The sequence below is a fragment of the Schistocerca gregaria genome, chromosome 3 (genome assembly GCF_023897955.1).
Source record: "Schistocerca gregaria isolate iqSchGreg1 chromosome 3, iqSchGreg1.2, whole genome shotgun sequence".
Classification (NCBI taxonomy): domain Eukaryota; kingdom Metazoa; phylum Arthropoda; class Insecta; order Orthoptera; family Acrididae; genus Schistocerca; species Schistocerca gregaria.
This window is the reverse complement of record NC_064922.1, coordinates 84,277,583-84,294,179: the sequence shown is the minus strand read 5'-3', so window position 1 is coordinate 84,294,179 and position 16,597 is coordinate 84,277,583. Positions and strand designations below refer to the sequence as shown.

Genomic DNA, 16,597 nt, shown 5'->3' with positions numbered 1-16,597 from the left:
GCCAAAGTAGCGTCAAATAGAAAGACTGACTTGCACCTGGCGAATGGCCTACCCTAGTCACACATTATTTACATTTATCTTGACTATTCGTTCTTGTGGAAGCCATGCTTTTCTCTTATGTACTGAATGAATTAGGAAACACATACACAGCTTGACAGACAACATACTCACACTACTGATACTAGTACATCTAACACGTTTCTTATTTTCAAGAACGTTGTAAGCAGGTCATACCTTTTACTGTTCCCTTTTATCAGGAATGTTTCACAGTAAAATTCATAAAATTTGAAATAAACTTTATTGTTTCTGCTTTTACACTCTGTACATAACTGTTACAATAATGTGCCATTGGTCACTGTGTGGCACATTACATTTACGACCTCTTCTTATTTATTTAACCATACATTCCTAATACTAAGTGATAAATTACTGCGCTAATGAAAATCTGACACAACATATTAGTTCTAGCACTAGATGTGATACATTCTTAGTATTATAATCATATCAGAATAAATATTGTATTAATTGTAGTATTGTCATGACACATGAACTCAATTTTATTGATGAATGTATGGAAATAATAATCACTGATAACCATTGACAATGTGACTAACTGCATGGATATACTGTTTGAAGCAGACTCTATAATTAAAAAAAATTAAACTTTCAGAAGAATAAGACAAAAGCATTCTTTTTGCCAGCTGATGAATGAGAATGTTAAAGAAATTAAGTATTTAAGCTTCCTAAAGATTTTGTCAGAGTTACAAAGAAATTAATTTTAATGAAATAGTGATGAATTATTAGTTGTTTAGCACCTTTATTATTGTTGCTGAAGGATGTAGAGCAGTTACATGTGTTTCTTTCTTTGCACAATAAGCAAACAATGTAATCTCTCAATAATGTACACTCACTTTTATTTACTTCATGCTACTTCATTGCAGAGTGTCATAATTCATTTTAATTTTCTATCAGCACACAATGAATAAAAAATAATACACTAATTTCTAACAAAATCCTATCCACTCACTTTATTTAATGGCTACTTACTCTTGTTATATTAAATTACTAAATAGAAATCAAACTCTATAAGTTATAAACTGTAATAAAAATGTACTAAAAGGCACTGTTAGGTTTCATTTGAACTCACATACTATTCTTCCTTCAAGCTACACTTCAAATTCATTGTGATGTAAGGGACCAGCATATATATGGATTCTTTTATTAATTATTTATTTCTTTTTATGTGGAAATATGATAATGTTTGTGATCAAAATTTAGTCAAAATGATGGTCTTTTTCTTTCTAAATAATAGGTGTCATATACAGTATATCAAAAATGTATAGTGCTTACAGTTCTTAAAGTAAGAAAGGCAAGTATATATTATCAGAACTCCTTATTTTGGCATATATGTCTTCAGCACCAGTTAGAATGTGGCTTTGAGGTTCAGGTGACCTCAGGTAACTTATTAAGGACCAACCTTCAATCTTCACAAAGGGATATGGTCCACTTCTCAATTTAATGCTATTTTCAGTATTTTAGTATATGAATGACATTTCATTCAACAATAGCTATCTACTAAACAAAGATTAACCTTATGGTCATCTATTGTGGATTTGTCACCTACATATATCATGCTGTAAATATATTTTGAACATTTATTGTTGCAGTATAAATTTTCTGTACAATTACATCCATCTATTTTTTCACTCATTTTATTAACAAAAGTTCTTGTATTAATTTCTTCATGAAATTGAGGCAGTACTTTTCATCATTTGCAAAATATATGGAAGAATTTTTTTGTTGACCTTTTGACAGAGATTTTCTATTCAAATAGTGTATCACCACTTTGTAAACTGTCAACAATATTCAAGGACTGACAAAATAGGCTTTAAAGTTGAAAAAGAATCTAAACTGAATATCTGAAAGACAGATGAACTCTTAGTGGTGATGAAAAGCACAACCAGAGTCTACTATGACATATAAATATTTTATTCTTAGATGAAACTTATTTACAATATTGTATTGCACTTCATACCTCATCAGCTTAAAGAACATGGAGATTCTCACAATTTTTGAACTTGGAATCTTCTTTTCCAAACAGCCATGTAAACATCTGGCGGGCTTTCATACTTGCACGGACAACGCCACGGCTCTTATACCAGTGAGTTGAGCTTTCACGCTCAGAAATGACTGTGTGCAGGATTTTCAATCGAATTTGGTTGAGAATGCCGACTAGTAGTTCATCCACATTGTGGCTGATTCCCACAGAAATTTCTATGAACTTTGCCCTGTAGGTGCATGCAAGACATTTTCCATCTGCAACAAAAACAAGACACCTATAAAGGTTACAGAAAAACCAAAAAAAGTTTAATTTTTTGATTTATAATTCACTGATAATATCTGACACAACAATATTAATTTATCATAGCAGTTACATTGACAACAGCTGTAAAATGATGATACACATTTTAAAAAAAGTTCCCCAACCAGAGAATTTGCAGAGTTTCCAACATTTTACCAAGAAACTAGTTTCCCTTCACTAGAAATAATTGTGTATAGCAAGCTGTGTAACTTAGTTATAAATTAAGTTTTTTCTCAGTGTATTTAATGGGAAGGGTATGTCACAGCCAGTAGTTTTTACTGTTATTTTAAAATTTAATAACTCAAAAACATTAATGGATAGTGGAATCAAACTTAAACCAAGCAGTTATTAGCCTATATTTTGACCTCCATGTAAAAAAAATAAAAACTTTGGAATACATAGTAGAGTGAATGCTGATTTTTATCTTACATACGTATTTAGGTGGAATTTTTAATTTAGCTACAATGTACTTCCATACTACTCAAAATGAAAGATGAAAACAATTTTTCTCTTTTAACTATCAACTTGTAAAGTAAAACAGGAATATTTAGCGATTTGTTGTTTTGTGTCTTTTAAAAAAATGTTGTTTTAGAACTTAATTTTTTTCTTCTAATAAATTAATTAAATATGACTGCTCCAACATAAAATATAAAGACATTGTTGAAAAAAGTGGTTCACTATGTAGGAAAGCACTGTATTATTATTCATGCAAAATTTTGTTTTTGTAGCTTTAATAATGGATAACATAATGATACATAAGTACATAAAACTGCTCATTATGGGAAATTTAAACTAACTTTCATCATATTTTCTTCTCAATAATAACATGCAAAAACATTCTAGCTCTACAATCTTGCTGATTGTGGTTGTCATTTTTCATATTATATAGTTTTGTTTCTTTTCTTTGTTTTCTGGTCTCCTTTCTTATGTTTCAGCAAGTTTTTCATCTTCAGTGACATGTTACCTGTCCACTCACAGCAGCCCACTTTTTAAGCTGTCCCCAGTTTTTGATCTGCTTCTCATTGCCATCATTAAAACATATTATGGTGGCCATCACAGCAATCTGAAAAGCTGACATAACAACAAAAACAGTTTTTGGCAAGCATTCTGAAATGCAACAACTGAAGCATTCATTTGTATACTGCGTTTGCCATTCAAACATTTTTCCAGGTGTCTAGAATCTGAAAGATATCCATATATTGGTTTTAGTTCCATCATAACTGTTTCTTGCATGAGATGTGCATTTGTATGGGTTTGTGCATTTGCTTCACACCTATTTTACTTGCACCATGGAGTGTTTCCTTTTAGGCAGAGACTGCACCATGGATGCTCATCAGTGGATATTCTGTGAAACAGAGTTATCCAATTTACTTTTCTCTTCTCACTGACATTTTGGCTGTTTCTCCTATTTTCCATTTATGATTTGATAAGCCTGGCTTGTCTGCCAATTGCTTTTCCATCGGAGATTTTTCCTGTCATGTCCTTGCAGAGTTTCCTAAGTCTTGCCCCCATTCTCTTCTGCATGCACATGACCTATACATTCCATTTTTACTTCAGTTTTTCCATATGGTTTGGTTCCCGTAACACTATTGAACCTATCACCATCACCAATTTAGTGAGTTTATAACAGGCTGAGTATAGCAGCTGACCTACTATAAAAATAGGGAATGCGCCCTTGCTTTCCACACCTTCAAAATTTCTGACACGTTTGTAATCATTTATGTTATTGGCACAGCCTTGGCAATGTTTTGTCAGACATTCATTGTCCAGTGCCTTGCCTGTGTATACAGAAGTAACTGTGACAGACCCATTCAGTGATGTATTGGCCCTCTTCTGCCATGAACGAGCCAATGCAGCAACAATATCAGTTCTTTTGCTGTCCTCTGCATAGATTCTTCTGTTACGGCATTATGAAAATGTATGTACCACCTGTGAAATTTGAAAGGTGTGATGGGAGATCCATCAAAGTACAGAATATCTGGGCTGGTTTCCTCCCTACATAATACACCTCATGTCATAAGCAAGGTGGTGACATTGTACACTTTGTTCCATTACACACTTGACATTCTACAACAATTTTGGTGGATAGGCATCTTCTCTTACTTATTATGTCCTCACTAAGCATAAGGGATTTTTCACTATTACCGTATTTACATTTAACAACAGACAAGAAGATAGGTTAAGGAAAGGCAAATCTACACTTATAACAGTTGTAGATGTAAAGAAAGCATTTGGCAATGTTGACAGGAACACTCTCTTTGAAATTCTGAAGGTAGCAGGTGTAAAATACAAGCAGCAAAAGACTATTTACAACTTGTACAGAAACCAGACACGTTATAGAAGTCCAGGGGGATGAAAAGAAAACAGTGGTTGACAAGTGAGTGAGACAAGACAGTAGCCTGTCCCCAGTATTATTCAATCTGTACACTGAACAAGCAGTAAAAGAAACCAAACAAAAATGTGGAGTAGGAATTAATATTCAGGGAGCAGAAACAAAGACTTTTAAGGTTTGGGCAGCAAAGTAACTCATGATGGCAGAAGGAGAGAGGATATAAAATGTAGACTAGTAATGCTGAAGATCAGTTGGGTAGATCTTGTAACTAATGATGAGATACCTAATAAAAGTGGGGAGAGAAGAAATTTGTGGCTATAAGAAGGGATCAGTTGATAAGACACATTCTGAAACATCAAGAGATCACCAGTTTAGTAATGGAGAGAGTAGTGGGGCACAGCTGGCATTAGAACAATTTGTTAGTACAGGTTGCCTACATCAGGGGCAAGCATACATTCAGGTGCATACCTATTGTTTTCTTTTGATTGACAGGTCCTTGACGTATTGTTCTGCTAAGCTAACGATGACGCCCTGGGGTTAATCCATCCTTCTCAGAAACCTCCCCCATCCCTACCCCCTCCCCCCTCACCCCTCCCCATCCTCTTCGCAACCCCTCTGGAAACCTCTAACCCTCCCACTCTATCAGCTTGATTTACCAGTTAATTAAACTGATCAATTAATTAACCCATCACCCTGCGGTATATCCCCCCCCCCCCCCCCCCACCACCCCCTGCACACCCACTGGGAATTGGCACTGTGGTGAAGAGGAAGGGTCTCAGACAGGAAATTCAATTATACAGCAAAATGTATGTTATTTATTTATAAAAAAAATTCAATTTCCAGGGGTAAGATCTCTCTTGCTCAGCATTGTTTGAAAATATGCAGGTCTTGTAAAATACATGAAAATGAATTAATTAAATCGATCACTTTTTTAATTTCGATCACACATAGAATACCATCATGAAACACTCATCACACATAATTAGTTGTTAAAAATCTTTAGATTGCAAGGCATGCACTGTCCACCGCCTGCCAGTGCAACAGCCTGCAGGAACGAAGTGTGTGGTGGCCAAGAGACCATACTATGGCCATTTGGGGCTTCGTGACTGCTGTACTCGTCCATCCAGCAGCCCCGTGTGGCACAAAGACTGGATGTCATGCTAATCCTCAAAAACGCGTCAAGTGGCGGCATTCCTTTGGTACTTGATACCTGAGAAACCCCTGTCAAAACACACACACTCTCTCTGTCTCTCTCTTTCTTCTCAAACAGTCACGTCCTGCTGTATGCCACTGCCAGCTCTGGACACACCATTGATCGCAGTTGGATCGACTGCAAATAAATCAGCATTTACCTGGAAAACCTGCAGCTGTGGATGACTTAGAAATATTCACTCATTGCCGGCCGGAGTGGCTGAGCGGTTCTAGGCGCTACAGTCTGGAACCTCGCGACCGCTCCGGACGCAGGTTCGAATCCTGCCTCGGGCATGGATGTGTGTGATCTCCTTAGGTTAGTTAGGTTTACGTAGTTGTAAATTCTAGGGGACTGATGACCTCAGAAGTTGAGTCCCATAGTGTTCAGAGCCATTTGAACAAGTTTTTTAGTCCCTCATTATCTCAGAGTGTTTGCCTAACGGGACAATTTTTCAGTGATTTCTATTGGTGGTTAATAGTATTGGAATATATGGCAGGATTTGATCCTGAAACCACCTCTCTTCCAAACCCTACTGGATTTTTGTTTCCCTTGCCTCCAATCGGTGGATATTGGAACACTTAGGTCTTTTGGTAGTAAGTCCATCACCTTGGAGGTAACTCAAAATTTCAAATTCGGCTCAGTTGCACGCTATGTCTTTAAACAATTTGTGGGAGTGGCCGGACAGATGCACGCTTGCAATACAACTATCGGAAACGATCAACTTATCAATTGGGAATTTGACACTGTGATTGGGTTTTTAAAGCACTACAGAATTCCTGAACTGGATCCCTCCACTACATTCGGAGGGACTAAGCACCTAGGGCAGAGGTAACAGCAAATACCACTGCAAGACGGAATCCACTTCGATGTACTGAGTAGCAGTAAACATGACACAATTAAACCATTACCCATTTGTCATGGCTAGATGTCAGAGATCGCTGAAACACTCGGCACATCCCCCACACTCATGTCCAGATGTCCACAAGCGCTGCCAATTTCCTCATATGCCACTGGTGTCAACGCTGTGAGGTCAGTGAAAATGACTGCCACAGCCACAGCCACCATTATGGATGCACGTGTATGCCAGGGTACACCACCCCGGTCATGGTGGGAATCCGGAGGTGTTACCGATACGTCCAATGTAAAAACCTGTCATTTCGACTCTTCTCTCACGCAACACACGTCAGCTTCTACCCCGACTCACCGCACAATGGTCACTCCACAAGACCTAGTTACTGCAAGCAAGAGCAGACAGATCAGCTCATTCCTTTTGCTTAACCGCCCATTACAGGCTGAGCCTCCAGTTGCTGACTGCTCATGACCACTCCTGCAGCCAGCCATGGTGCACTGCAAAACAAACAGTTGCACCTTGGGTGTGAACAGGAATATACAGTTCCACCCTGACAAAGAACCCAGCCCGGTTTAAAAAATCCACTTCATCCAATCCAAGACAGCAGTGATGTTGACCACACACCTCTAATTTCTCATGCAAATTGTAGATTTCACCCTTTTATACAAGTTATTTTCGAAGACAGAAGGAATGAGAGCATACACGCTTTTCATATTGTTGAACCATCGTTACTTGTGAGAATCCTACATTTCCTCCAAGTATTTTCTTATCTGGTAGAAGAAATCTGTTCTGATCAGCTTAATATGTTTTATGTCATAGAACACAGGACTAGAATATCAAACTCATTTTCTACTCACAAGGGAGTGCTAAGAGCATGCTGCACCTCTGCCTGTCCTGCCACCTCACTTTTAAACTCACTTAAAGTAAACAAATGCCTCGCCACATATGACGTCTTTCAAGGTAACAGCACAGAGAAGATGTAAATAAATATCAGGTTTCTACTAGTTATCACTTCACTTCATAATTCAGTAATACATATGATTTTATTATGATTCTCATCTCTTCCTATGCAGGTGGCAGATTGAAATTTCTTTAAAAGATACCGCCGCTGTGGGAAAAAGCCTGATTACTTCTCTAACTCAACAATCATATCCGTGATACCTTAACCACCCACCAGGTGATACCTCACTAATATAACATTGATAAGCTATAGGACAAGGAATTCCGCCTTATGCAAGACACCTTTTTCAGTTTCATTCCACCCAGACATGTTTCAACACTTTCTCTGCTATCTTCAGTGGGTTATTTTTCTGCTTACTGTAAAATTGTTTTACATATTAATATTTAGACGAACTTTTGGTACAAAATATTTACAATTCTGAATGAATAATTGTTGTAAAATATTATACATCATTTATTTGCAGTTCACTGTTGAGATATGTATTAACGACCTGATGCACAGTATGGTGATGATAACATTATGTCTAAAGTTCTAGCTATTGCTTGATTGGCAAAAGAAAAGATGTATGCATTAGTTTAGGTACCTTGCATGAAGCTATTGAGTATTTATGTTGGTAGATAGTCTGCTACCCAACTACAACTTGTCATCTGCATACAGCAAAACGTAATTTGTATTTTACAAACGGAAATCAGTACATATCATTTGACATTATTTCTATGTACACACACATCCCAACGGAAGAATCCATCAACATCGCAGAAAGAAACCTCCAACTACAAGGAAGCATGCCCACAACAAACATATAAGAAATAATAGCCGTACTCACGCTCATCACAGAGCAAAACTACATCACATTCAACAAAAATTTTTACTCTCAACAAGATGGACTACCCATGCGATCCCCAATCAGTGGTCTACTAGCTGACATTTCCTCAGTCAGATAGAATAACAAATATTAGACAAAATAGTAATAACAAAACAGTACCAAATAATATTTTGGTTGAGATATGTAGATGACATAATTTGCTTAATAGATGAACCTCAGCCTCACAAGAAAGAACTTCATGTTTAACATAAACTCCGTCCACCCACAGATACAGTTCAAAACTGAAACACAAACAGATTCAGTACGTAACTTATGAGATCTCACCATTCACAAGAGAAACATCAAACATGAATTCACAATCTACTGGAAATCCACAATCACCAGCACCATTATTCATAACGAATCCAATCACCCCATAACTAACAAAGAGGCCAGCTTCAGATATTTACTACAAAAACTGAACAAAACACCCACAAACAAATATGATTCCACACAAGAACTGAACACAATAAAATAAATTACACGGGAGAATGGATATGATGCAAAGAGAGTAGATAAAATAAACTACAAAATACAAAAACAAGCAATACATAACCATGAAAGTCACACACAAACACAACCCAATACAAAACAAATCAGCAGACAGTAAACAACAAATGGCACATAATGACTTACAACAACAAGGTCACACACAGGGTGGGTAATATATTAAAGAAACAAGGACTCGACATAGTATACAGAACCAAAAAAAACAATACAAAGCAGACTTGGAAGAAATACGACCAACTCTGACAAATACAGCTAGTCTGGCATACACCAACTTGCTTGCAACTGCTGTCAATCTGTATATGTGGGTCAAACATGCAGGAATTTCAGAACCAGGCATACAGAACATCTCAGAGCACTGAAAAGCAATAGTTTACACTCAACATTTGCAAATCACCTGATAGCACACAATCACCACCGAACAACATTGAAACTGACACACAGATCCTTAAAACTAGTAGCAGCTTACACCAAAGTTAACTGTAGAAGAATACTATCACATCAAAAATCAATAGACCACGGGAAGAAAGTACTGAATGAATAGACATCACTGTGCAATAAAACCCTCCTTGCCACAATTTAAGAACTATACAAATAACAGCAATACAAAACTACTCGCGAAAAAAAGAAGAAAAAGTACCCATATTCTCTCTTTCAAGTCCTAAAAACACACACACAAATCATAGGTCACAGAAATCAGCGTATTCACCTTGTCGACAATATATGAGAAAACACAACAACATCAAAGCCGTAGTTATACACAAAAACGTTATGTATACTCATTTCCGTTTGTAAATGTGTAATAAAGAGATAAATAAAAATTACGTTTTATTGTTTGCAGATGACAAGTTGTATTTTGGGTAGCAGACTAGCTACGAAAATAAATACCCAGTAGCTTCATTGTAAGGGATGTAAACTTATGCATACATCCAGTCTATTACCAACTAAACTATAACTAGAACTTTAGACCTAATGTTATAAAAAAACATAGTGTGTATCATGTCGTTAATACATATCTCAACTGTGAATTGTATACAAATGGTGTATTATATTTTCCAACAATTACTCATTCACAATTGTAAATATTTCGTACCAAAAGTTACTCTAAATGTTAATATTGAACAACAATTTTACAGTAATAAAATAAAATAACCCACTGAAGATAGCACATAAAGTGCTGAAACATGTCTGCATGAAATGAATCTGAAAAAGGTGTCCTACTTTGTTAGCAAGCACGGACATAAGAAGAACCGCGACACAACAAGATGATTATTCACAGGCTAACTAATTAAATTGGTGATGAGAGTCACTTTGCATGGCGGGTAATTTATTTTAAGCAGTTGGATTACACTCACCAGGTAGCTCGATTACGAATCCCTGGAGGGATGTTCTCTTCGAGGAACACCATTGAAAACCGACATTTGAAGTTGACCGCAAAAGAGTTCTGCCGCTGGCAAAATATAGTTCTCATAAGGACTGCGCTGATGACTATCACTATGTGACTGTCGAGCCGCGAAAAAGGAGGTACTGTGGTCCAACAGGCACGCATTACAGCCACTGGCGGTGCAAATGTAGCGTGCAGTTTGGAACCAAATCTGTCCATTCGACCACGCACCTGTGTTGGGTCCTAAGGCGAGGTCTTGCCATGATTTCAGCCATTCGTAAATCGTATTCGTACTATTCTCATGTCTCGAATCGAGTCATCTTTTTCGAAACTATCTGCTAAGGATTTCATACAAAAACTCCAGTGTGGTTATTTAGACAGTTCCTCTGCAATTTCTGTTTCTCAGCCTCTATCCCGGTTTCTCTGCAGTTTTGTCCAAGTGTCCATCCCAATTTAAGTCAGAACTGAACCCAAGTCAGAGAGCGCTACATTATTTTCGGCTTTTTAAGCGTTTCACATGCATCGTCTTTTGACAATTTACGAGTAGTTTGCAGGTCTGCATGCTGTGCAATCCATTATTTCGACAGTTTGGAGTTAACGAGTTTGTTTGCGGAGCCTTTTACATTCATTATTTTGATACTTAAGAATTAGCGAGCGTGTCTGCAGACCGTTTTACATGCATTATTTTGACAATTTAGGAGTTGTATCTGCACATCATTGTACTGGCTTATTTCGGTGATTTACGAGTAGTTTGCAGGTCTGTAGGCTATGTGTGACGTCAGAGCGAGTGTACTCAGTGTAATAAATGAGGTATGTGAAATCCATCCCTAAATAAATTGTTTCAAAACAATTAAAGTACACCCCTTCCTCTCTCCAGCAGCCCAGAACAGGGTGAGTCCTTTTCCCGCCATTTTCCCCCCCAGACCTCCAACTTGGATTACATCACGAAAGGGACAACAGCTCCCTATGGTGGCAGTACTATGTACTAGGTCAGTTGGACTCCGGCCCTCTTGGTAAACACACTGATGGAGCTACTGTCTCAAATTGTTTAAGTAAACATTGCTTGCAAAATAAAGAGTTATGTACATCCTATCCAGCAGCAGAGCACAGGCTGAGACCTTTCCCCACCAGTTCTAGGGAAGAGGTGGCGGTCGGATGACTTAGTTTAGTGGAGGAAGCCCAAGTGATCTCTTTCCCCGCCATTTTCTTTGGTTAGTGGAGGTAGCCCAAATAACATTTTTCCACAAAAATTTGAACTTCCCGCTATTTTCTGGGGGAGGAGGGAGAGGAGGTGGAGAAGGAGGGGATAATGGAGGGGAAGGGGTTAGGTTAGTGGAGGTAGCCCAATTGACTTATCTTACCACCAAAATTTGAACTTCGAGCTATGACGTCATTGTGACGTTACCATATCTATCGCCGCTATCTTGGATCGACCATCTTGAATAAATTTGGCAACAATGGAGAGTGCTCACATCGAACACTACTAAGAAAAACTATTGAGTTGCCCTTTCATTCGATGTGTCATTTATAGTTGTAAGCTGAATGTAATAAATGCTACTGGGACATAAATCCATGATATGTGTTTAATATAGGAGGAAGCAATATATTGGTTGACTCTTCTAAATGCATATGTTCTTGGAATTTTAACAGTAGGCCACACTGTGATACAGAACGACTCTCTTTGCAGCATCTGCCAAAGCAGCTGATTATTTATCTCGATGACGCTTTCTAACTTACTAAACGAACCTGTAAGAAAATGTGCAGCTCTTCTTTGAATCTTCTCTATTTCATGTATCAATTCTATCAACACAAAACGACACTCTTTGCAGCAACTGCCACAGCAGCTGAATATGTATCCCGATGACGCTTTCGAGCTTACTAATCGAACCTGTAAGAAAATGTGTAATTCTTCTTTGAATCTTCTCTATCAATTCTATCTGGCACAGATCCCATACTGACGAGAAATACTCAATCTTGATCGAGTAAGTGTTCTGTAATGTACTTCCTTTGTTGATGGAAAACATTTCCTGAGGGTTTTTCCAATGAATCTCAGTCTGATATCTATCATCCAAGCGGGTAATTGTATGTGGTCGGTCCACTTAAGATCGCTCCCTATGCATACTCTCAGGTATTTTATGGAAGTAACTGCTTCCAGTGACTGTTCTGCAATGGTGTGATCATACACTAAACGGTATTTCTGTCTATGTATTAGCATTAGGTTACATTTGTTGATGTTGAGTCAAATGCCACTCCCTGCACAAAGTGTCGATCCTCTCCTGGTTTTCCTGTATTTCACGACAATTTTCTGGGGTTGCGACTTCACTGTATATAACAGCATTATCCGCGAGAAATCACTTGGAACTTCACACGTATCTCCTAAGTCATTTATATAAGGAATGTTCAAATGAAAAGATATGAAACGTCGTAACAGCCAAACCGGTTGAAGTTTGCAATTTCCTCTTTGGGAATAATGTAGTGAGACACATAGGGACGCAAATGAAGTGTCGCCATCCACCCCTAAGAAGTTGAAAACTGCGCCCTCAGCAGGCATGGTGAGGCTCATCGTCTTTTCCTACGTCCGATGTCCAGTACTCATCGAATTCCTCAACAACCAACAGCGACATCTACTGTGTGGCTCTCAGACTCTCCGCAGCCTATGCAAGTCCATCAAGAGCAAGCGATCAACGGTGCTCACAGAGGGAGTGATTCTGCTCCATGATGAAGTGCGTTCGAGTGTCTCCAAGGTCACACAATCTGCCTTGGCCAAGTTCAAGTTGGACCAGTTTGGGCATCCACCGTACAGCATGGACATGTTACTCTGTCACTTCCGTGTGTTTACATCACAGAGGGGAGTGCTCCAACCGGGTCAACATACCGGACGCAGTGGAGGACTGGCTTTTCTCACAACCACAGGAATTGCGGGAATAGGGAACCGCTTGGCTCTTGAAACTGTCGGATAGTTTTGCTAGGCCTCAGGTGATTACTTTTGAATACATACTAATACATACTCCTTTTGAACACTCCTCACATATACTGTGAAAGTTAATGGTACTATGACACTCCCTCCCCCTCCCCACCCCCGCCCCTATCCCTCCCCCATGAACCACAGACTTTGACATTGGCGGGGAGGCTTGCGTGCCTCAGCGATACAGACAGCCGTAACGTAGGTGCAACCACAATGAAGAGGTATCTGTCGAGCCAGACGAACGTATGGTTCCTGAAGAGGGGCAGTAGTCTTTTCAGCAGTTGCAGGGGCAACTGTCTGGATAAGTGACTGATGTGGCCTTGTAACATAAAACAAAACGACTTCCCTGTGTTGGTACTGCGAACGGCTGAAAGCATAGGGAAACTACAGCCGTAATTTATCCTGAGGTAAAATAGTTCCCCATTCGGATATCCGGGCGGGAACTGCTCAGGAGGACGTCGTTAACAGGAAAAACAAAATTAGCGTTCTGCAGATCGGAGCGTGGAATGTCAGATCACTTAATCGGTCAGGTAGGTTAGAAAATTTAAAATAGGAAATGGATAGCTTAAAGTTATATATAGTTGGAATTAGTGAAGTTCGGTGGCACGAAGAAAAGGACTTCTGGTCAAGTGAATATAGGATTATGAACAAAAAATCAAATAGGGGCAATGCAGGAGTAGGTTTAACAATGAATAAAAGGAACGCGGACGAGCTACTATAAACAGGGTAGTGAATGCATTACTGTAACCAAGATAGACACGAAGCCCACACCCACCACAGCAGTACAAGTTTATATGCCAACTAGCTCTGCAGATGATGAGTAGATGCATGATGAGATAAAGAAATTGTTCAGATAGTTAAGGGCGACGAAAATTTCACAGTCAAGGGGGAATGGAATTCGATATTTGGAAAACGAAGAGAAGGAAAAGTGGTAGATGAATACGGTCTGTTCAAAAATGTTCAGATGTGTGTAAATTCCTAAGGAACCAAACTGCTGAGGTCATCGGTCCCTAGACTTACACACATATCCGAGCAAGGACTCGAAACTCCAGCGGGAGGGGCAATACGGTCTGGGAGAAAGGAATGAAAGAGAAAAAATGGTTCAAATGGCTCTGAGCACTATGGGACTTGACATCTATGGTCATCAGTCCCCTAGAAGTTACAACTACTTAAACCTAACTAAACTAAGGACACACACAACACCCAGTCATCACGAGGCAGAGAAAATCCCTGACGCCGCCTGGAATCGAACCCGGACGCGGGGAGCGAGAACGCTACCGCACGACCACGAGCTGCGGACGATGAAAGAGAAAGCCACCTGGTAGAACTCTGCACAGAACATAATTTAATCATAGGCAACACTTGGTTTAAGAATCATGTAAGAAGGTTGTATACGTGGAAGAGACCTGGCGACACCAGAAGGGTCAGACTAATTGTCTAATGGTAAGTCAGAGATTTCGGAACCATTTTTTAATTTGAAGGCATTTCTAGGGGTATATGTGGACCCTGACCATAATTTATTGATTATTTATTGCAGATTAAAACTGAAGAAACTTAAAAAAGGCTGGATTTTAAGAAGCTGGGACGTGGGTAAACTGATAGAATCAGAGGTTGCAGAGAGTTTCAGGGGGAGCAGTAGGGAACGATTGACAAGAACAGGGGAAAGGAATACAGTAGAAGAATGGGTAGCTTTGTGAGATGAAATAGTGAAGGCAGGAGATCAGCAAGTAGGTAAAAAGACGACAGCTGGTAGAAATCCTTGGGTAACACAAGAGATACTGAATTTAATCGATGAAACGAGAAAATACAAAAATGTAATACACGAAGTAGGCGAAAGGAAATACAGAACTCTAAAAACTGAGATCGACAAGAAGTGCAAAATGGAATGGATATAGGACAAATGTAAGAATGTAGAAGCATATATCACTAGGGGTAAGATAGATGCTGCCCACAGGAAAATTAAATAGACCTTTGGAGAAAAGAGAACCACTTGGACGAATATCAAGAGCTCAGATGTGAAACCAGCCTAAGCAAAGAAAGGAAAGCAGAAAGGTGGAAGGAGTATATAGAGGGTCTGCACAAGGAAGATGTAATTGAGGGCAACACTATTATGGAAATGGAAGAAGACCTAGACGAAGATGAGATGGGAGATATGATATTGCGTGAAGAATTTCACAAAGCACTGAAGACGAAACAAGGCCCCAGGAGTAGACAACATTCCATTAGAGCTACTGATAGCCTTGGGAGAGCCAGCCCTGACGAAATTGTTTCATCTGGAGAGCAAGATGTATGAGGTAGGCGGAATACCCTCAGACTTCAAGAAGAATGTAATAATTCCAGTCCCAAAGAAATAGGTGCTGACAGGTGTGAAAATTACGGAAATATAAGTTTAGTAAGTCACGGTTGCAAAATACTAACAGGAAGTCTTTATAGACTAATCGAAAAGCCGGTAGAAGCCGACGTCGGGGAAGATCAGTTTGGATTCCGGAGAAGTGAAGGAATGCGCCAGCAGATACCATATGGCAATTATAAGAGTCGAGGGGCACGAAATGGAAGCAGTGGTTGAGAAAGGAGTGAGACAGGGTTGTAGCCTCTCCCTGATGTTATTGAATCTGTATACTGAGCAAGCAGTACCGATGGCACTGTAATTCTGTCAGAGACAGCAAAGGACTTCGAAGAGCAGTTAAATGGAATGGACGGGGTCCTGAAAGAAGAATATAAGATGACCATCAACAAAAGCAAAACGAGGATAACGGAATTAAATCAGGTGATGCAGACGGAATTAGATCAGGAAACGAGACACTTAAAACAGAGATGAGTTTTGCTATTTCGGAAGCAATATAACTGATGATGGTCGAAGTAGGGAGGATATAAAACGTATACTGGCAATGGTAAGGAAAGCTTTTCTGAAGAAGAAAAACTTGTTAACATCGAGTATAGATGTGTCAGGAAGTCTTTTCTGAAAGTATTTGTATGAAATGTAGCCATGTATGGAAGTGAAACATGGACGACAAATAGTTTAGACAAGAAGAGAATAGAAGCTTTTCAAATTTGATGCTGCATAAGAATGCTGTAGATCATATGGATAGATAAAGTAACTAATGAGAAGGTACTGAATAGGATTGGGGGCAAGAGAAATTTGTGGCACTACCTGACTAGAAGAAGGGATCGGTTGGTAG

The 16,597-nt window shown here is 39.0% G+C and overlaps 1 protein-coding gene across 2 annotated transcripts in view; it reads right to left on the bottom strand.

Annotated features, from left to right (window-relative positions):
• Positions 1-279: 279 nt before the first annotated feature.
• Positions 280-16,597, bottom strand: part of LOC126354893 (GTP-binding protein GEM) — a 1,071,510-nt gene continuing 1,055,192 nt past the window's right edge. For both annotated transcript variants that reach the window (XM_050004950.1, XM_050004951.1), the window contains one exon: positions 280-2,316. In XM_050004950.1, the coding sequence (XP_049860907.1) occupies positions 2,045-2,316 (272 nt within the window). In that variant the 3' untranslated portion in view covers positions 280-2,044. The remainder of the gene's footprint in view (positions 2,317-16,597) is intronic.